Consider the following 22,830-nt stretch of genomic DNA (forward strand, 5'->3'; position numbering starts at 1 on the left):
AATTTTTATCAAGTTTATTTAAAAAAATATTATTTTTTCCCATTTATTTCAATCGGTTTTAAAAACATCATAAAATAAATAAATAAAAAAAAGGAACCACGCATGTGTACCAAACTAGTCAAACAAAAAAAAATGACAATCCATGTGCTTGCCTGCTTAGTCATTGGCCCTTGGTGTTCTGGGCCGGGAGCCGGTCTAAAGTTGGGTTGGACTCGTGGCCCAATATGTAGTCAGCTCATGCCCACGTTCAATGAGTTTGGGCTCCATGTGCTGTTGAGTGTTGACCCTACTTTAGGGCCGAACAAGCCCACCAAAACAAATTGAACAAAACAACAAACTATAATTCGGGGCGATTCTACATTGCCCACGAGAAAAAATTAAAGATCTTTCTAGTCAGTCTTCCTCACTGCGAATAAACACTTTTTTTTAAAAAATAAAATAAAATAAATTTTATTAAATTTTTTTTAAAAATATTATACAGCTGCCGATTAATAGAACATTTTTGCCGAGAACTAATAAAATGACTTTTTTCTTAGGAGCATTAGAGCCTTTATTAAATTGAAAATGATGATTTCATTTCAATACATACTGGTTTTGCCCATAAATTCAAAAATATAATTTAAAATTTAAAATAATTTCATAATAATACAATTAGGGCATTCATGATTCGATTATTCAAACTGAACTTCTAGAAGTAGTACTCAACCGATAATTTTGATTCTGCGTTTTTCTGAATCAAAAGTGATATGAGCCATTCAATTAATTAGATGATCTGATTAATCAATGGTTTATGTCGATTATCTAATTCGAATCGATTTTCAAATCATTACAATTAAAAAAAAAATATTTTACTTTAATTTTGATTTAATATGTGTATTTATACTTTATTTATTATAAACTAGATCGCGCAAGGAAAATTTGGCCATACTAATATTATAAATAAATACTATATTGATTTGATTTGGATAACAACCTTTCATAAACATATATGTCAAAACCGAACTAATAGTAAAAAAACGTTTAAGAAAAATAACCAAAATCAAACCGATCCATGGATTAATCGAAATTTTGATTCGGTTTAATTCAGATCATATTAATTTTTAAATATTATTGAGTAATAGCTGCAGGGCCCATAACAAGAAAATCGGGTATTCGGGTTCGCGGCTCCAATATCAACGGCTCATATGCGGCATACCGAGTCAAAGCCGGCTGGCTAGGTTTCTCGCTTTCTCTTCTCACAAACTTTGCATTTACTTATTTTCAATTCAATTTCTGGGAGGTCCAAAGGAAGGGGAAAATATTCGAGCGTGGGAGCGTCCACGCAACAACCCAGGGAGACGTTTGATGCTTTCGTTCTCCTCTTCGTCTCCTCCCTCTTCGTGCTTCGATTCGGCTTCGTCTCTGCAGCGTCTTCTCCATTCTTGCCGACTTCGTAGCTTAGAGAGAGAAAGAGAGGCGAAAGGAGAGAGACAGGGAGAGGCGGAGGAAGAGAGACGGAGAGGAAGGGAGAAGGGGGGCGCAGCCATGATCACGCGCTCGAATCTCGCGGACCAGCTGCGAGAATATCAGATTCGATCTAAGCACGATTGGGCTTCCGTCTCCTTCTTCTCCTCCACTTCGAATCTCACTTCAAGGTAATTAGATTTTGTAATTAAAAAACGCATATGAAATTGTCTCCTAATTAGGGTTTAGTTTTTCAATGGCAGCTTTCATTTCGTGTGTTTTTTCATTAAGGTTTTCTTACATGTTTCTTTGTTTTGCTTTTTTAATATGATTCGGTTAGAGATCGACATGCTTATGCATCTGATCTCGAACTCGTCCAATTTGAATTATATTTGAAATGTAACGGATTCAAAAGGGATAGGGTTTTTCCAACTTTGAAAGGGTAATACTCTGTGGCAAAAATACATCTTTTAACTGAGTACTGGAGATATGAAATTACGCAGGCGTTAATTGGTGTAGGATTTAATGGCAATAGATAATGTGGAAAACCATAATAATAATAACCGTTAATTAGGCCCATTCACCAAGAACAGCTCCATGAACTTATAATCCTGGAATTGAAAAATTCAAAATTTCTTTAGGCATGCTTTGGAACTTATGGCTAACTCGTTTGACTTGCATTTGGTTAGCAGTTAGCACAAACTGCTTTGTTTTCATTTTTTACCCCGGAACACAAGTGTGCATGTAGAAGGTTTTAGCATTTTTATCTTCTAATTAAACTGTGATGTTATATTGATAATACAGGAATTAATAGGTATGATTATTCCTTCGTCTAAAGAAATAACAACCTCAGAGTTGGAGGTCATTTTCCACCTGTGCTTTATAAAGATTTCATAGTTGACTAAGGAGAAATGCATTGGTTGCTTGAGACATTAGATATTTCTATTTTCTGGAAGAGTTAGCTGGTTGGAAGATTCTACTACGGTACTACCAAATGAGTTTGTTGAGGTTGTTTTAAGAGAATAGATTACTTGGAGGCAAAAGTTTGAGATGGGAAAAAGGGGGATTGTAGTACTATGCTTTTCTGTGTGGCTGTGAGTAGCGGGAGGCATAATAGTTTTGTTCAGGAGTTGGGAGCTAGAGTCAGTGGAGTTAGTTAAGGATCCTAGTTTGATTACAGTTGAGATTACAGGCTTCTATAAGAATCATTATTTGGAAGTGTATGCTGGCAAATTTATGATAGAGGGGGTTAATCACTTCCCTTTTTCTCTTGATAGGGTTGTGTGGTTAAATAGACCTTTTGAAGATGAGGTGAGGAAGGCAGTGTTTTAGATGGATAAGGACACTTGGTGCTGATGGGTTTTTTTCCATGGCCCTTTTTAATGCTTTGTGGGATATTGTCAAGGATGTTTTGATGAGAGTTGCTGGAAATTTCTTTGTTAATGGAGTAGTGGTAACTAGTAAGAGTATAACTTCAAATTTTACAATTTTGGTGCCTAAGAACAATAATCCCAATTAATTTGGTAACTAGTGTTTATAAGATTTTGGACAAGGTGCTTTCCAATAGATTGAGAGGGGTTTTGCATCTACAACTGCACCTTAGGGTGATTTTATTGGTGACTGTAAGATTTATATGCTGCTTGAGTGGCTAATGAGGTGGTGGTGGATGATGTTAGGAGTTGTCATTGGAAGGGGCTAGTGTTTTAAGTAAAATTTCAGAAGGCATATGAATATATGATGGGGTTTGCTGGAGGGTTATTTATTTATTTATTATTATTATTATTATTTATTTATTTATTATTTTTTTAGAGAGCTTGGGAGCAGAAGGGTTTTGATAGTAGGTGGAGAAGGTGGATCAATGAGTTCTTTGTCTTTTTGTTAGTGTTGTTTCATTTTGAATGTTGAACCAAAGTCCTAGTTTAGAGCATCGAGGGGAGTTAGAGAAGGTGCTGCTCTCTCTCTTTTTCTTTTCACTCTAGTTGTTGATGTTTTGAGTGTGATGATTACTTAGTGTTGTGGATGAGGGGACATGAAGGGTATTGGATGGATTCTTGAGATATTTTTGTTTCTCATCTACAATTTGTGGGCAGTACCTTATTTTTTTGGAGGACCACTTAAGAGAGTTTTTCCATATGTGCTATTACTTTTGTAAGTATTTGAGAGTGTTTTTGGTTCAATATTAATTTAGGAAAGAGTGCACTGTGGCGTTAATGTAGAGGGGGTGGGGGTGAGGGGTGAGGGGTGAGGGATGAGGGGTGGGTTTCTTCAATATACTGAGTTGGCTAGTTGTGTCAATTAGCAGTGGCTCTTGAACTATGCAGGAGTTCCTTTAGGGTGGTTTTCTTAGTGCATTGCCTCCTTCGAGATTTGATATCGAGGGAATATCTAGGTTGGATATCTAAAAGGGTGCTTATTTTACTCAGAGGTCTCATTATGTTAATTTGAGCTCATTATTGCTCTATTCCTTTTAAATTGTAACTTCCTTGTTTAGTATTCTTCTGCATATTGCTAGTAAGCTAGAGCATGGTTTTAAGTTGGATGTTGTGGGATGCAGGAGAAGTGGATGTTACATAATGGGAAGCTGTCATAGTGGCCGTAAATTTTTTTCATGCATGCACGACTATGCCAAAATTCCAGAGTAAGCATGGAATACTTTAAAACATGATTTTGAATGAATTTTTACTGCTTTTATTCAACCAACACACACTTTTTAATATTTAACATGATTTTTATATTAATTTTAGTGCGCTGTTTACAGGAAAAGTCATAATTTTATACTTTCCACTACTTTCGTGATTAAAAAATTTAGGAATGTAATTGAAAATTAAAACTAATTAATTAGACACATAAAATGAATCGATATACAATTATATACACATGAAATTAATTAGTATTAGTATGTGAAATAGTTACATTTAATAGTTACATATGATTTTATATTTCTAGAAATTTAATTTTCAAAATTTACTATTCAAATTAACAAGAAGTCAATAACTAAGCAAGCATAAAAATTTAGGACATTAGTTGTTAGGCAATTTAGGTCCATTAAGCAATTTAAGACTAAATATATAGTAGTTTCATTGTATTTAATACTCAATAGTTACAAATTCTTTTGTATTTTCTAACACTTTTAATTTTTAATTTCTAATATTCAAAATATCAATAACTAAGCATTTAGGCCATTGAAGATTAGGCAATTTAGGCCCATTAAGCAAATTAATCAGTTAAGCTGTAAGTGTAGCAAATTGGCAATTAAAAGTATAAGTAACTAAGTACCATAAGTGGAAATAATTAAGCTATAGACATTGCATAATCTTAAGCACTTAAATTGTAAGCATTGTTTAAGCTTAAGTCATAAGTAGGAAATTAATTAGTTAAGCTAATAAGCTGCTTAACTTTCTTTAGCAAAAAAAAAAAAAAAAAAAAAAAAAAAGTGGGTTGGGATAAATTGTACGTGCTGGCAGTAGGCAAACCCACAAACAGGAAGGCAGGACTCAAGAACTCACGAACACGAAGTGCCTCCCACTCCTGAACCCTCTCCAAAGCTCAAGGCCTCAAACTCTCTCCAGATCTACTCAAATCCCTAGTTTCTAGTTTGATTTCTTAGTCAGATCTACCCAAATCACTTCCAAACAGCAACAAATTTCTTCCCAAATGGATAAAATTTCAGACATAGGGAAGTGAATGCTGTATATCACCTTCAAATGGCGATTTCAAGCCCAAATTTCTGTTTTGGCAGCCATAGATCACTGGATTTAAGCTGGACAACCTTGGGGAGTGGAAGAAATGCAGCAAAACTTAGAAAAATCAGGAACAAATGTGGTATTTTTTAGTATATAGGGCTGTCAAAGACAGGGAACAGTGGTGTAACGCAGTGTTGCGGAGTGGAACAGCCTGTAATGGAAGCGTGGCGGCCCGTAGCGGAAGTTTGATGCTCGTGATTTTTTCTGTCACTGCTATAGCGGTCCGTATCGGTATCGGGGCCTTGAAATTTTGTTACATAACAGATGTTACACATCGTAAGGACCGTTATTTAAAACCATGAGCTAGAGTCAACAATGAGGATGATGAAGGATTTCCTGTGGTTCGGGAGTGGATAAGGAAAAAAAAGAAGCATATTTTTAGTTTGGAGAAGGCTTGCAAGGCTAAGAGTAGAGGGGGTTGGGTCTGGGAAGTCTAGTGTCCAAAAACATTGCCTCAATGAGTTAGTGGCTTCAACAATTTCCTTTGGAATCCAAGTTCTTTTGGCATAAGGTGATGCAGAGTAAATATGTAGGTCCTAAATGGTTGGGATGCTCTGATTGGGATTAATGCTACTTTTGGGAGCCCCTTTGAATCTCATTACTTAGGCTTGCCTTCTGTTTGTACCTTGGGTAAAATTACGGGTAATGGGAAAGAATTCAATTTTAGGAGGATCATTAGTTAGGAGATGCTTCATTTTCTAATTTGTTTCTTTGCTTGTATCGTCTTTCTAATTGCCATAATGCTCATGTTTCAACCTTATTTGGCTAACAAGCATTTTGGAACTTTTTTTGTTAAGAGAAATTTGAATGAGATAGAGACAAAATGCTCTTGTGCCCCTTGTTCAATATTTTGGATTCAATCTATATTGGTAAAAGGACTTGGTAGAATGGTTCATGGTTTGGATGTTTTTGGAGTTTTGTCTTGTAAATTATGTTTCCTCCATTTAAACACACTACAATAGTGGATCACTTCACTTTACACTCCTTTATTTAGATGAGCTGCTTCTTCATAAGTTTTCAACTTTTGGGGTAGGCATAAGGAGGGGGATCGTCTTTTGAAATGTGCTTTGTTGGTGATTATTTGGTGTAATTGCTTGGAGTGTACTATTAGGATTTTTAAAAGACAAGAATTTCTTTCATCTTGGCCTAAAGTGGAAATTTTCATTCTTCATTTTGATAATATTTTTTGGGGGTGGGTTTTGAGGACTCCTTTAAAGAGATTGGAAGGCTTTGCTTCGCTAATATATTCTCTTTTTAAATTTTTCTCCCCATCCTTTTGGTGGACATCTTGTCCTCTTTGTGACAACATTTTTTTGTTTAAAAATTAAAAATATCACTATCGCAACCATTGAGTAGGATTTTTCCCCTTCTGCTTATTGTGTAATTACTATTAAAAGATTTATTCGTTTAGTTTTTAGATAACCTCAGGCATAGCTGCGCAAACTTTAGTTTCTCTTCCCATCTCTCTAAACTCTTCCTTTTTTATTTTTTTTTTTCATTTTCAACATTGCGGGGAAATAAACCTTCTTAAATTGAAGAATTTGTAGATAAATCATGATGTGAACTTCGATTCCTTACCCTAAAAGTACTTTGATAATTTATTGGTGGTGTATTAATTGTGGGATTTAATTTGCATTGGTGAAGGGATGTGCATTGTCATTATTGCTGTTGGATTTTCAAAAAATTAGGAAGCATATGGAACCTCGGTAGACTTTATTCTTCATAGGATATTATTGGTTGAAAATTCAATATATTTTGTCCATTGAGATAGTGAATTATGCACCATTGATGTGTTCTGGTAATGTATATGAATAAGTTGTTGCTAATAGTCAATAGAAATACTTGGTCTAATTTTTGAAATTTTTGACAAATTATCAGTTCAAATTTGTATCGCCAAGTGGTAAAAATTGTTGAATTTGGTGTTTTTTTTGATCCTTGGTTGCATACTAATGCTCAAACGTGTGGAATTTTGGCAGACACTTACTAAATTAATCTAAAACCCTTTTTTTGTTTTTATTTAGATTGTTAAAGAAATAATTTCTCTCAATTAAATATTGGGTGAGAATTGGTTCTTAATTGTTTATCCTATAACCCATGCACCAAGGGTGTGTTTATCCATGACTATTAGGATCTTTGATATTTGCCAAAGGGTGTGACGCAAGAAAATGTAAGACGAGTATGTAAGGGCCTGTTTGATATCGTTGCTGTTTTTTGTTTTCCGTTTCGGTTTCTCCATAGTGAAAAAACTTATTATAAAAATATTTTTGTTTCTATTGTCAGTTTTTTGTTTCTGTTGCCGATTTTCAACTGTTTGCCAAAAAATTGAAAACCAGATTTTATGGTTTGCAGTTGTTTTTGACAACTTGTTGCCAGGAATTTGAATATCCGGAAATAGTATTTTTTGGATTAAATTATTCATTTGATGCACATTTAAATTAAAATCAAAATTAAATGATCATATTAATTTAAATATAATTATAAAAATATACATAAACTTCAAAAAATAATAATAAAGCCAATTACTAAGTACTCTTACTATTTTTCAATTTCCATGTCCAATAAAATTTTTATTGTAAATTAAATTTTGAAAGTAGAAAAATTAAATAAAATAATTATAATAAATTTAAATTTTATTATATTAATTTTTTAATGTGTAGCATTTGTAATTTTATAATTTTAATCATATTTATATAAATATTTTGATTTAAAAATGAGAAGGTGCATATTTTAATTAAAATTTTTTATTTGTATTAGTGTTATAAATGTTAACCAAACAAATTGTTGGTTTCTAGTTTTTAGTTTTTGTTTTGTGATTTTTGTTTTTTGTTTTTGGTTTTTGTTTCTTTAATTTTTGACAATGATACCATAGACCCCCTAAGCTTCTTATTCCAAAATATTTTGCAAAAGTTACGTTTTTGTACAAAGATTGATTTGATGTTACCTTCTTAGTTTGGATTTATTATGTTTTGTAAGAGGCAAGGAGTTATATCTGTTACTGTTCTTGACTCTGAGAATATTATAATAGAGGTATTCTCAGAGGTCTTCTTAAAGTTTCATTAACAAGTTCTAGTAAAAAGTGGATTTGGTTGCTGCTTTATTGGCATCATGCAACATGTCTATGTCTAATGGCTATTAAAAATTGCAGAAAGAATTGATTATTTGAAGATAAAGTTCTTATGCATAGTTGATGTGGAGAGCGCGGTTCAATTTTGAGGTCCTTGCTATTGCTTGTGCATGAATACTAAGTATGTGCTCAAGAAGTTCTTACGGGTTGTTATTTGTCAATCACATTAGTTTCTCAGTGGGAAGAAAATGGAAAACTATAATTGCGTTGGGTGGCTTTAGGTGAGGAGCTTTTGAATTTGTAATAAGATGCACTCAGCCTAAGTACTTAAAATGGAATTGGCTTTGTTGCTGTATCCTTGGGGGTAGATAATATATGTATTGTTGCCTTGGAAAAGGTATATTGTTGATTTATAATGTGGCTAGTCTCAGACATAACATAATTATTTGTACTGGATGCATATTTCGGCTAATAACTAGAGTATATGTTTTGGATGCAAAACAACAACAACAACAACAACCCTTAAGTTCCACTAGGTGGGGTCGGTTAAATGATTCTTTTTTGCCAATTCATCCGATTGAAAGCATTGTCCTCCACTAGCCTGAGAGATATTAAGTCCTTCTTTACTACCTCATTCCAGGTTAATTTAGGTCTATCCCCATTTATTATCAAAAATAATAACTCACTTATCCTCACAAGGGCATTGATGGCTTGCTTTTCAAATGCCCAAACCATCTATCTGTCCTTCCCTAGTCTTTGAGCAGTGCTATGCCTAGCTTATTGCGTGTATTTTTTTTTATTAACTTGTATTTTAATTTTATACCATTCATCCACCTTAACATTCGAGTTTTAGTAACTTGTACTTTTTGGACATGTTTCTTAGTTGCTTGACATTCTGATAAAGCATGCCTGACCTTATAGCCATCTTATGAACGTTCTTTTAATTTTAAGGGTATTCTAGGATTACATAACATGCTTGACGCACTCCTCCATTTTATCAATTCTGCTATCTTTATGTATTACATTTTCTACTTTTCTCCTTCCACTTGCATAATAGATCCAAGATACTGAAATCTACTAGTGCTACTAATTTCTTGATTATGAAGTTTAATCTTTTCTCTTATAATCCTATCATTATTGAAACTACATTTCTTATATTTTGTCTTATTTCTACTTATCCTAAAACTTTTACTCTAAAGTGGTTCTCCAAAATTCTAACTTGGATTCAACTTTAGTACTCCACTTCTACTTTCGTCAATCAAGACAATATCATTTGCAAACGACACTTAGCAAGGGATCTTGTTTTGGATATTCCTAATGAGTTCATCAATCACTAAAACAAAAAGACAAGGGCTCTAGATAGAACCTTGATGTACTCCTATTGTGATTGGAAAATCTCTAGACTCTCCTCCTACAGTCCTAATGCTAATTCTTACTTTATCATACATATCCTTAATGATCTCAATGTATCTATTATGCATTATAGATGCACCATGAAAGCTAGTGCTTGGAATTTTTGGAGACTCATGTCTACATGAAGCAAAATATTTTTAATGTAGATTAGCCAATAGTCCGATACCTTATACAGCTAGTTTGAAATTTTGTTTTGCCTTTAGGGTGCCTTTATTGTTGTCAATTCTCGGGTTGTGGTGAGTTCACTCTCATTTTCATTTGCCTGGTGCCTTACATTTTAAGTTTCCCACTATGAGGCAAGAAGAAAATAGAGCACAAAATGTTGATTAGGAGTTTGTGGGATGGGATTTGTCATTTTTAGAAGACACCTTTACTCGTCCCCCAAAAAAAAAATAAAAAATAAAAGAGAAGAAGAAGAAGAAGATACCTCTACTCTTTAAGTAGGTAACAAGGACTTGTAAATCAGAGATACTTCTTTCCCAACTAATTTGATGCCCTCCTTTCTGCATGTTAGTGGTTGGGCTTGGAGAGGTTATTTAAAACAGGAAACAAGTCACTGAAAATCCTCGACCAGCATGTGTTGCAGTCATGTACCGACTCCCTTGTATGTCCTTTATGCTGTCTGTTATATTGTGTTAATCGTATTCAGTTTAATGCTTGAAATAGCATCTCATGAGGATCTTCAATGTATGATTTTGCAGCTCTTTACCCTGATAAAACCCTGTTTAAGAGCGACAACACTGATTTTCACTTCAATTATCAGTTCTCTAGGGATGGATGCCTGGTTGCCCATTGTAAAAAAGGAGCTTTCTTAAGCTGTGAGCAGCATTGTAGGGATGCTTATGTTTTTGTACTTGCCTATAGTGATAGATTGTGGGTGCCACTGTGGGCATCTGCATGCCAATGCTTTTTGGAAACATTGGGTATGGAAAAGGGGAGGAAAAGGTGCAAGGAATAGAGAGAGGGAAGAAAGAAAGTGCTTTTCCTTTTTCTCTTATTGTTTAGTGAATAAAATAAAATTATGATTAATTTGTTCTCAACCCATCTTCTTTCCTTTTTCTGGAGGGATTGATTCCGAGAGGAGTCCCATTTCCATCAATTTTCTTTTGTTCCTCAATTTTCCACTGTATTAAACGATGAGAAAATAGGATTTCTTCTCATGTTTTCCTTCCTTTTTCTTCCTCTTCTCTTTCCAAGAGAACACAATGCAAGCCTACTCTAGCATTCAGTGTGTTTTTGACCTTTGAATAGCAAGGTTTGGATTTGGATTTGGACAAGGTGCAGCATAAAATTGTATTGAGTTTCATTAAAATCAGATTAAGTCCGAATTTGTAGCCTGAAATCCATGCTCCCTACAGAAGCTTGGGTCTTTTTTCCCGTTGATTATTTTCTAGAAGCTTTCCAACAGTACAATTTCCCCTTTGCACGGGAATGCAAAAAAAGGGATGACTGTTATAATGATGCTGCAACAGACTAGAATAATATGATTCTAATGATTTTATGCTATGACTATAAAATACATTGATTTTCTAACACCGATTTATGAAATTCTCTTCCTTTGTTGCGGTTAACGAGCTTGGTTTATAATTGCTTAATCTTTTAAGATAAATGCTAAGAGTAATTTCATGTATGTGTAAAAAAATTCATTATCAGTGCATTGTAATTTCATTGCGTCTGCCAATTTTTTGATGCAGGGTGGATGTTGTTGTCTTCGTAGTATGGGAACTCATCATTCTAGCCTTCCTGGTTTTCTCAGCAGTTTCATTATATTTCAGGCACATGCGACTTGCTTTGATCCTAGTATGCATAACAATGCTTTTGCTTTTATGCATGAAAATTACGAAGCAAATAAGACTAGCGAGGAAAAGGAAGCGAAGGATGCTTCTTCCTTTATCCATGTAGAAGAAACAAGTCAAAAGCTTTTCCAGATTACCCAACTTTGTTGTGTAAATTGTGAGAATTCTTGACCACTGCTTCTGGTCTTTCCTCTTCCATTTTTTTCTCCTTGGGTATCTCCCTCTTCTTATTTTTTCCTTTTTATTTTTGAATATGTAATTGTACCTGAAAAGGAGGCTGATCATAGATGTGATTACTTCAATATAAGCAGATCAAAGTGGTGTATTCATCATATACATGTTCTGATAAACTTGATCCATTCACAGATTTGGCAATGAGGCAGGCTTCATTAGGGTTTCTGATTTTGCAGTTTTTGAGATTTCTTTTTCCTTAGTGGGGCTTGAAAAAGTGTAATTCAATTCCAGGGTTCACAATACTCCACACTGCTCCTATCACCACCAGAATGCTCAAAATCATCCCAAACCATCCTAGGGTCCAATTAAGATACCAAGAGACACTGTACTTTTTGGGCTTTTTGATCAGTACCGACATGAAACATGGATATGCCAGTGTGACCGGCAGGGCAACCCCTCCTATCAAGCCGGCCAGGCTCCTAAGGAAGGGCAGCGCCACTGCTATGAAGAATGCCAGGCACCCGAAGAAGGCCCGAATGGCAGTGCGGAGCCACCAGGGGCATGGCCGGTTCTTCCTGGCAGTGTATCTAGACTCCAGGTTGTCGAAGACTGGCATGGCATATATCTGAAACGAACTCAGGCTGTTGAATACCACGAGCAGAGTAGTTAAACTGAGAAGAGCCTTGGATGTGTCGTGGCTATGGTACTTGTATAGGGCATCCAACATCCCGTCGTTTGAGTGTATCTGGTATTAAAACATGCGTCGTGTTAACCAAAAGATATGATATTGAGGTAACTATTATAAATGAGAGATTCTTGTTTCTAGATTTTTTCTGCTCTCTACAATTAAATCAAACAAGGTGGATCTTCTCTTCTATTTTCCCCCTTCGTGTTATGAGTTTTCCCTTTAGCCAAACAGAGTGGAATGGGGAAAGCTTTTCTTTTGTTTTCGGTTTTTTGGGTTTACCAAGTTTCCGTAAGCCCAATAGCCGGCAAGGGCAAGGGGAAACAGACAGAAGGCGATGAGTAGGTATGCAAACTTCACTCCTTTCCACATGGGAACGCGCGATGGTTGCTTTAAAGTTGAAGGCATTGTTCCCTGCACTAGCCAAAATGTGTGGATGAGGTTTCCTAAAATCTGTATGGACAATAAAGCCCTTCATAATTTAAATTACATTTGGGAGCACCCATCATTTTATGCAAGATCATTCAAATAAAGACACCTTACACCTATCAGCCTTGTGTCGTTCAAGAAGTTTTGTGCCTCAAAATTTCGTACTTGGAATACCATACATATTTTATGAAAAATTGGTATTGTAAAATGCAAATATGTTATTGAAAAGAAAATCTTTTGAGAGAATTACGATCGTCCTATTCTGAGGATCTTCGGTCCAATGAAATCATTTCAAGTAGTGGTTTCATGTGAGTTGTGGACTAAAAGACTACTTAAATTAATTTCATTGGATTAGAGCGATCGATCCTGATCCTTTTTAGAGAACATATTTTTTTTTCATTACATATTTTTAATTTACCAAGAAATTTTTAATACTCAACATGTTGAATGGAATTTGCAATATTAACAAAACATAAGAGCTTGTTTAGTAGTAGAAATTTGCTTTTAGTTTAACTTTTAAATAACTACAAATATAATTTCTAACTTTTAAATATTTGTAAATTCCAATATTTTCATATAAAAGCTCATTAATTTTATAAAAAAGACAATGTTTTTACAATTTTTTAAATAAAAAAGTAAAAAAATGTTTTTCAAAACAACTAAAGAGACCTTAAATTCTTCATTCACATGTTTAAAATTCTTAAAATTCCTCAAACCAAACTTCAAAAAACAAAAAAGTAATCCTAATTTAATTTCATCACGAGAGTTGCAACATCCACCTGAATTTCCAGCACAAGATTGTGGCCTCTGAAAGCAAACGCAATTATCCCAAGCCCATTCAGAACGCCGCAGAGCCTAGCAGCATCGGACTGGGACTCCGGTGGGCCGTAGGACACGCCGGCGGGCCTACCTTTGGCTACGGACACCGCCCAAATGAGTGTACAGTAGGCGACGGCCGTGATTGCGCCGATCAAGGAAACTCCGGCGATGGAGTTCAGGTTGGGCAGCTGAGCCAGGACGACGGCGGAGCAGGCGAACACAAGGTACCACTCCGTCGTGGTCAGCGGGTCGGCGTCGCGCTCGGGCCCACAGACGATATGAAAAAATATCTTCATGGTCCCGCCTCCGATCATGATGAGGGTCACGCAGGTGCCGCCGGAGAGGTACATGATCGGGAACAGGGCAAAGAGCTTCCCCAGCTTTTCTCCTATATATATATATATATATATATATATATATATATACGTTGCAAAATTTAAGAAAAAAATTAATTTCAACTAACACGGCTCACGTACACTATGTAACATTATTAAGGTTATAATTAATTAAAGCACGTAGATTACTATATAGATTAGAGTTAATTGTATTCATTATAGTTGAATATTAGTTCTTGAATTAATAATTACCAAATGCGGCCATGGACAGATGGAGGTAACGGCTGTAGCGGGTTCCGGGCAGGGATTCGTGGAGTTGGATCAGCAGCCATAGAGTGTATAGCTGCCACACAAACGCCATTAATAGACATATGATCCCCCACCTCCTGCATACACGTAATAAATAAATCAATATATATAATTTCATCAATTTTTTATACCATTAATTTTAATCCACACATTAACTAGGAAGTATAGATTCATATACTTTTATTTTGGGAGTATATATTTTTGAGATTTGGATTTAAATTTATATAAATTTGTACAAAATAAAATGTAAAATTTTATTAAATTTTATTCAACCTCACATAAATTTAAATTTTAAATTTAAAATTCATGCTTTCAAATAGTATCTTATTACATTCTCAAATTGTTTATTTTTAGAGTATCCAAAACACACGCCGATTGTATATATAGTCAAAATAACTCACTTTCTATAATTATTTCTTGAGATTCAATGGTTTGAATGGTGAATACCAATATGCAAGATTTACACTATCTACTCATAAGATTGTGTGAGATAATATGTATATTAGTTATGATTTTTTTTTAAAATTTTTTTAAAACGATGGTGTTCGTGATGCTTTAAACAAGAAAATTATACAAAAAAACTCCTCCTTCCATATATCTGCATGCTTGAATTTTAAAAGTTAGACATATGTCAAATTGATCCTACATTCATTAAAACTTTTCTTTAATGAATATATAATTTAAGAAATATAATAGATACAGAAGAGGAGGGAGAAAACTCTTATTCAAATTTTCTTTCGAACACGGACTATTAACATTTTTTTACTTAAATATCAAGTTATTATCTCAAGCGGAAAAGCTTCTTTGGTTATATGAAGATGAAATGTACATATTAATCATCCTTAAATTTTTTATTTTATTTTATTCTAATTTTTATTCATATTAAAGCGTATGTGTCTAACCAGATACCACCACGTACCAACCGAGCGGAGGGAGAGCGAGGGGAAGGAAGAGGCCTTGAAATCCGATGCCGGAGGAAAGGGTGTGGAAGGCGGAGTAGTAGGCGTTCCCGCGGCGGGACTGGGTGATGGGGAGCCAAGCTTCCTGCGGGTCAACCCTCGTCAGGTGCCCTATTTCCTCCAGATACCCTCTCACGCTCGCCGCTGCCCTCTTCATCCCCGGGCTCCCCAGCGGCGTACTACAGCCGCCACTACTACTCATCGTCATCATCATGCTCAAACGGCCAACTAATGGGCTTCTAGCTAAAGGGGTTTTCGGCCTAGTACTAGTACTACTGTTGGGCTGCTGCTCTTGAATCAGCGGCGACCGAACCAACGACGACGGCGGAGATTGTTGAAACGGTGGCGCTGATATCATGAAGGCCGGCTTTCCGCTGCTACTCCCCGGGGGCTGCTGCTCTTGAATCAGCGGCGACCGAACCAACGACGACGGCGGAGATTGTTGAAACGGTGGCGCTGATAGCATGAAGGCCGGCTTTCCGCCGCTACTCCCTGGGCTTCGTTTAGCTTCTACCACCGTCTCTTCCATCTCTCTCTCCCTCAATTGACGATACAAAAGAGCAATCGACTATCAGTGTCTCTTTTTGGAGATCAGTCGTCGACGCAGAATCAATTTATGTCCGGATGAAATATACATATATATATATATATATATATATATATCAAATCAAGAGTAGACACAAAAATATTAGTTAAAAAGTAAAATATAGAGTTCCAATCAAGATAGAGAGTAGTGTCCTAGTTATAGCTATAATTTTATTTTATATACATATATATAAAAAATAAAGTTAAATGAGAAAGGTTAAAAAAAAAAAACCTTTTTATATGCATTAGAGAAATTAATAGGTGGCATCATTTATAGACTAATTCAATTAAATGACGACAACTCTTAAATACACCAAGCAAATTGAGACATCTATAATGATTTACCAAATAAATCATAAGACACATTATAAAGAGTTAAAAAAAACTTTTCTAATATACTTATATATCAAATTTATACTTTTTTTTTTGAAGTAAATATATACTTTTAATTTTACATCAATTCTAACAAATAATTTATTTTTTCTCTTTCTTCAAACAAACAAGATCATGTTTTGTTTCAAATTTTATTTTATTTTATTTTTCAAATTTCAATGTTATTTTTTGAAAAAAAAAATGTATAAATTGAAATACATAAAAGACAAAAGGATCCATTTATTTCCTAAATAAGAAATTAAGAAAACAAAAATTAATTATGGGAAGAAATAATAATTAAGATCTACTTATATGGTGTACCTAAGAGTTGTCATTTAATTGGATTACTTTACAGTGATATGATAGGCTCAGTCTACCTAATAATTTCTTTATTCATGGATCAACGGAGCGATTTCCTTGCTAGGCCTCCTAGTCTCACTTATTTGTGGTACATATTTAAGTTAACAAAATATTACATTAGTAGCTATTGTAAAATTACATCCTAAGATTATGTGCATACACATACAGTAAAATATAAAAATTAGAGAAAAGTGAAAGGAAGAAGAAAAATACGAAATTGCATGATTCGACAATTTCCTTACGTCCACAAAGTCTACACAATTTTCTTCATCAAATAAAAATTATTTTAAGGTTTCAATCCTCGACCATAATGTATATATTTTGTCCTATATAAAAATCCAAAAAATACTCTCATTTGAAGGTGCATTTTATTCGTCCATATTCAAATGTAGTGTGGCCTCTTAGCCATCTCAATTGTAACGATTTTCAAGTAGATATCCTTTGAATATGAATCCCAACACAACTCCGCAATAGCATGAGTAATAATTTTGGATTGACAACTTTTTGTGTGGATATGTGATAATTAGTTTTTAACTGAGATAGAATATATAATTGAGTAAAAGAGAAATGTATAGAATCGTGCGTTAATTTATTTAGGACCTTGAAAAATATTTGGCATCCATAATGTTGGGAGGGTTAGGGATTAACTAGCCAAATTATAAGTAGAGAATTGAACCCGTGACCTTAGGTCACCAAAGCTCACTTTACCCTTATTTCTTAAGTAAACTTACCTGGACACAAACTGTTACTATTTTGGTGGAGTTTGGCTACATAGCAATTATATTGTATCTGCATATTAAAATTTTATGGCTTTATTCACAAATAAAAAGATCTCCTTTAAAAAAAATTAATATATGTATATATATTATAATATTTAAACATATCTAATCATTACTTGGTAAATATTTAAACATATAAATTAAGAATATGGAGTCAAGCCATGCACATGGTGGCCATCCAGGGCAAGAAAGTCACATAAAAAGTAGAAATTTTCGACCAAGAAGTCAATAGCCCACCGCCATCTCTCTCATTTTTCCTTTTAAAGATTCCATATACTTCAATAAGCTTTTTGATTCCATTCATGTGACACTAAATTGAAAAATAAAAATATTAATATCTATCATTCTATCATATCATTTCACACATAATTTTAAAGTTTATATATATATATATATATATATATATAATTTATTATATAAGAGATATGAGATGAGATTTGGCACATCCTTTAATTTGGATTTAGTTATTTTTTATTGATTCAAATTTCAAGCTACCTCAGCTTGGCTTTCTGTCGGTTTCCGAGTGACTAGGGAAAATGTAAACCTAGCTAGTTTGCCCTATATAATATCGTTCTTATACTTTCTATTTTAACAATAAATACTTTTTTTTTTGATAATCCGAGAACTTTAACCATTATTGCGCCACTTTAAACACTATGGTACGACACAAAACCCAAAGAGATTAAATCCGGCTGCCCATTGACTTACTTCTGGTAATTTATCGGGATAAATTCTCAAGGGGGAATCGAACCTGTGACCTTGGGGTCACCAAAGTCACAAATCGCACGAATCTCTCTCTAAAAGACTTGTCTTTTTATAAAATATCAAGATAGATTTATATTTTTTTGGATCAAGTTGATACTCACTTAATATACATTCCATGCAAAAACTTAGTATGCAAAGCTCATATGAGACAAACTACTTCATCAAATTTTCAATGGTTGAAACTATCAAAATTCAACATTAATATAAATAAAATTTTAAAGTATTTGAGCAGTTTGAAATTTTTAATAATTGGTGGCAATAAATAGAATATTGTAATTCGCTGGTTAATTCACAACCATGCATGTTGGTTCCAATTGGTGCCTTCGATATCTTACCACAGCAGTGGGGGAGGAGGTGACGTCTTTAGGGTTAGGTTTACACAGCTTACATCATCATCACCTGCCTATAATTATAGTACCTCTTTGGTGGTGTCAGCATTTTCCCCACGTTACATGTATAATTTCAATGGCACCCATGTTGAAATTGCTTTTGCTTTTGAAGGGTTGTAGGGTCGTTGTCCCATGAACCCAAAGCCAAAAACTTTGCAACCCACCAGTCCATTCTTCCTCTTTCCCCCCTAACTACGACTTGCTTTCACCTTTTGATCATACATTGAATTTTAAATTTAAGTTTGTATGAATTTAAATATAATGATATGTGTAATTATTTTAAATATATTTTGTTATATATATATATATATAAATCTAAGGTTATGTTTGTCTCACTAAATGCTTATTTTCAAGAATATATTAATTTTAAAATATTAGTTACAATTAATTATACATGAAATTACTTATGAGTTCATAATAAGCAAGAGATAAGAAAAAATTATTTTTAAATTTTACCCAAACATGGGGGTGCATATTTCTTTCTTATTATGTGTTTAATGAAATAATTAAAAATATAATAGAAATAATTGTTCTCTCAATTTAAATTTAATTTAAACCATATCCATCATAGTTTATGAAATAGCTACTCTGTTGAAGCAAACGAGTTGTAAATTCAAGTTGCAAATTTTATGTTCCCAAATAGTACAAAAGACTTTTAGTTCATTTTTTTTTTCTTTTGATAACCCACGGACTACAGCCACCATCGTGTCACTTTGGACACTATGGTGCGATACCAAACCCGTGAGGGTGAAAGCTGCCTGTCCATTGTCGCACCCCTGCTAATTTACTGAGGTAAACTTTCAAAGAAGAATCGAATCCGTGACCTTGAGGTCACCAAAGTCACAAATCATTCTTACCACTTGAGCCAACCCGACTAGTCGGACTTTTAGTTCATTTTTATGCCTATATATGTATGTGTGTGTGTGTGTGTATTACTTCAATTCTGTTGGAATTGGTGTATTCCCAAGAGGGGGGGGGAGTGAATTGGAGATTTAAAAACTTTTTTCTAAGTTAAACCAGAAAATAGCAGTATTTCACAACTTATGGTCTTTCTATATATGCAATCCCAATCACACTAGTAATTAACTGAGCAAATATTTAAACAATTAAAGCAATCTCAGTATTTCCTAAGCAATTACATAAATTGAAATATAAACAAATAAATATGGAAAATTAAATAGTGCAGGGAAAGAGAATGACACAGGATATGTTGTCGGGGTTCAGCCAACTATGCCTATGTCCCCGCCTCAAACTCATAAGTAAGAGGATTCCACTATGGCTTATGGCTTACTTAACGGGTGGAGCAACACCTTACCAGGGTGGTGCACCTAGTTTTCTGAACTGGGTTTGAACCAGTCCGGTACTTTCCTAACCGAGTCTGAGTAAGTCCGAGACTATTCACATGACTAGTATCCCTCTTCCGACCATACATTAGGAATACAATGAATATAAGAGTTACGTACAAATAAATTTGCTTCTTACACAAGCATATATGTAACAATACGCACAGTATAATTGATGCACTCACGTATGATAAGTATTATGCTCCAAGTGAGATTGGTCAAGTTATATATATCAACTCTGAGAGATGTGCATATGAGTACGTGAGAGTGGTACCTTTGATTCAAGATATCAATAAAGCAATAATCAAAGGTGCTTCAAAAAGTCCTAATCAAATATATTAACAAATATTTTTCAAGTATTTAGCATAATATATAGAGATTAGGAACTAATTAAGCTTGCAAAAACGTTTTATATCAAAAGCACAAGCAAGCTTTCAAATCTGGCAACAAGGATGCCAAGACTCATAAGCAAATAAGAGTTCTTTCCACATGATATTTATCAATAAAATACAATGGGAATAACTTAGCTTACTCTCAAAAATCGATATCAATCAATGCAAATAAGTGAGAGTAGTAAGCTTTAAAAATTATGTATATAAATGCACACAAAACTCCCTTCAACTTGCAATTGATTTGCAAATGAGGAGTCTATGAAAGTAGAACTCTTTACTTTAAAAATGATTTTCTCAAGCAAGAATAATAGAGAGTATTAAAAATGTGCTTGAGAGAATGAAGTATAAGCAAATGGGAGTTTAAATATTTTCAGAGAAAATTTTTGCTAATTAAAATGTTAATCTTTCTCTAATCTCTCCAAATGAAAGGGTATATATAAAGTCTAGCCAAAAATAACCGTTGGGGGACAAATTAGGGATTTTAAAAATGTTTAATTGAGTTTTTACCCCTAATTACTACAGTTAAAATTCAAGAACCCGAGAGGTTCGATCGTCCGGTCTTAGGGCCAATCACCCGAATAGACACAATGTCTGTTCATGGGTTTGGTTGGTTGAGGTGAATTCAGTTGGCGGAAGTCAAGGCAATTTTCCATTCGTTCGTAACTTCGGGAGCCTATTCCATGATTCGGGATGCCGAACTTCACAATTCGATCACTCGAGCCTATTTTGAACTATTAGTTCGGTCGCCTGAGGACAGTGGGAAAAGTTACTTTGACCGTAGACAATCAGTTCAAATTAGGTTCGGTCACCCGAGCCTCAGTCAACTTTTTGACTCTTTACCCATTCGGTCGCCGGAACCATTTTAACCTTCTAAGTTCGGTCACCTGAAGTCCTTTCAAAACTCAAGCTAGGTCCTGATTGGCCTCATAAGTTTTGTCCCTATAATTGTAAGTGTGATATTTAATCTTTTAGGGATTTTTCATTATGTGCATGGGGACCTATGGTCAGTCTACGACCTAGGCTTTTTAATTTAGCCTACAAACTTGGCGTTCGGTCAATCAAAGTCTTTTCTATGGTCATTGAGTTCCCTATGGTCAGACTATGAGCTTTGAGCAAAAACCTAACATGCATGAGATGCAGTTATTACAAATCACAATATTACAAACCAAAAAATGAAACAAAATGCATTATACAAAATAAACAATAAGTCTTCTTCTTCTTTGCTCTTCTAAAACTTCATAGAATATGCCAGGAATATATGCACTCTATGTTCTTTCTGGCTTCTATTTCCTTACCTTATGTGTGTGTTTGAATTAAAGACCTGTTCAAGTACTGAGTGCACACATAAGTAACTTGCAGTTTGTTATTATCAAAATCAGGGATCAGACTCAAAAAGTCAACAAATTCTTTTGCAATTAATGTACCAATGCATTAATAACATTAATTAGTGTTTATACTTTATGACATGTTAAGTTTTACCACCTAATAGAACAAAAGCCAAGATAGTATTTAGGAGCAATGATATCAGAATAATCAGATTAGATTTTTTTTTTCAAAGAAATTGACACATGTAAATCAAGTTGTAAAATTCATTCTCTAGCACTCGCTATAGTAGAGATTTCTTGATTTTGAAATGAATCGAATCTTTAGGGAGTAAAAAGAAAAAGTGTGATACTGCAATCAAAAAAATTGGGTGCTATCATATCACATTATATAATTTTGTATCGATTAAGTTCACTAGTTGGAGATAAGTATATTCAAACCTTTGACATCCGCCATAGGGTAAATCACCACCTTTATAATTCTCGATTAATTCTACCATATAGACCAATTTAATTGGTAACATAAGAAACATACTAAGTTTTATCATAAAATTTTAAATTATATTTCATTTAAAATGGTCTCGTATCACTTCCAACTAAAATTTTGATCCAACTATAATTAGATGTCATCACCTTTTTCCATAGGATTATACGATTTGGTCTCATAAATAAAGGCTTTGTTGGGAGAGATATCAACAAACAACCACAACGGAATAATTTTTCTTCCTATATGCAAGCAAATGTAGTGTATCTTTACTTTTATATATGCTGAAAATAATAATAAAAATAATTAATCACACCAAGCCACAAGAATACAAGCAATTTTTTACATGGAAAACTTCCCCAGTGTGAGGAAGAAAAACCACAGGACTTAATCCAGTTGAAATATCCACTATCAACCAAATAATGGGTACACAAAGTCTTCTCTAATCGAAATTAGAGGCAACAAATATATCTCATCAAGATGTCATCAATCTTAGAAAATTCAAAGAGAATTGGAGAGAATATACCAAAATCGCGGTTTCTATTCACGGGCACAAATTCCAAATCCCAAGCTCAAAATCCAATCTCCACCATTCGTATTGTAGCTCCTTGAGTCATGGATGGACCTCTCCTCCAAATTTCAGCTCGATCGGACTACGAACGAAGCAGGATCAGATTCTTGATGAAATTTGGTTAGTATGAGAAAAAACCTACGTTTTTCTCTCTCTCTTAGGAAAGTTGCGGCTAATCACCCCTCTCTTCTCTTTCTCTGACTTCCTTTAGGTTATCACACTAAAGGGTTGAGATTTGGGCTTTAATAAAACCCACTTGAGCTTTCCTCCACATGGAAGGAAATAACCCAACCAATCTC

General features: G+C 34.3%; 2 protein-coding genes across 3 annotated transcripts; one reads left to right on the plus strand and one right to left on the minus strand.

Annotated features, from left to right (window-relative positions):
* The first annotated feature begins 1,204 nt into the window (after positions 1–1,204).
* Positions 1,205–11,791, plus strand: LOC131162170 (uncharacterized). 2 transcript variants are annotated; one of them, XM_058118366.1, is made up of 3 exons: positions 1,213–1,634; positions 3,998–4,081; positions 11,358–11,791. In XM_058118366.1, the coding sequence occupies exons 1-3, from the start codon at positions 1,345–1,347 to the stop codon at positions 11,563–11,565; spliced, it is 582 nt and encodes a 193-aa protein (XP_057974349.1). In that variant the 5' UTR covers positions 1,213–1,344; the 3' UTR covers positions 11,566–11,791. The 2 variants fall into 2 exon arrangements, with proteins under 2 accessions (XP_057974350.1, XP_057974349.1); XM_058118367.1 differs by lacking the exon at positions 3,998–4,081 and having other exon boundaries at positions 1,205–1,634.
* LOC131162169 (lysine histidine transporter-like 8) lies at positions 11,766–15,752 on the minus strand. Its single transcript, XM_058118364.1, has 5 exons — positions 15,130–15,752; positions 14,154–14,287; positions 13,527–13,954; positions 12,601–12,732; positions 11,766–12,378 (listed from the first exon to the last, which is right to left on the minus strand). The coding sequence occupies exons 1-5, from the start codon at positions 15,696–15,698 to the stop codon at positions 11,890–11,892; spliced, it is 1,752 nt and encodes a 583-aa protein (XP_057974347.1). The 5' UTR covers positions 15,699–15,752; the 3' UTR covers positions 11,766–11,889.
* Between the last annotated feature and the right edge of the window lie 7,078 nt (positions 15,753–22,830).

The sequence above is a fragment of the Malania oleifera genome, chromosome 8 (genome assembly GCF_029873635.1).
Source record: "Malania oleifera isolate guangnan ecotype guangnan chromosome 8, ASM2987363v1, whole genome shotgun sequence".
NCBI lineage: Eukaryota > Viridiplantae > Streptophyta > Magnoliopsida > Santalales > Ximeniaceae > Malania > Malania oleifera.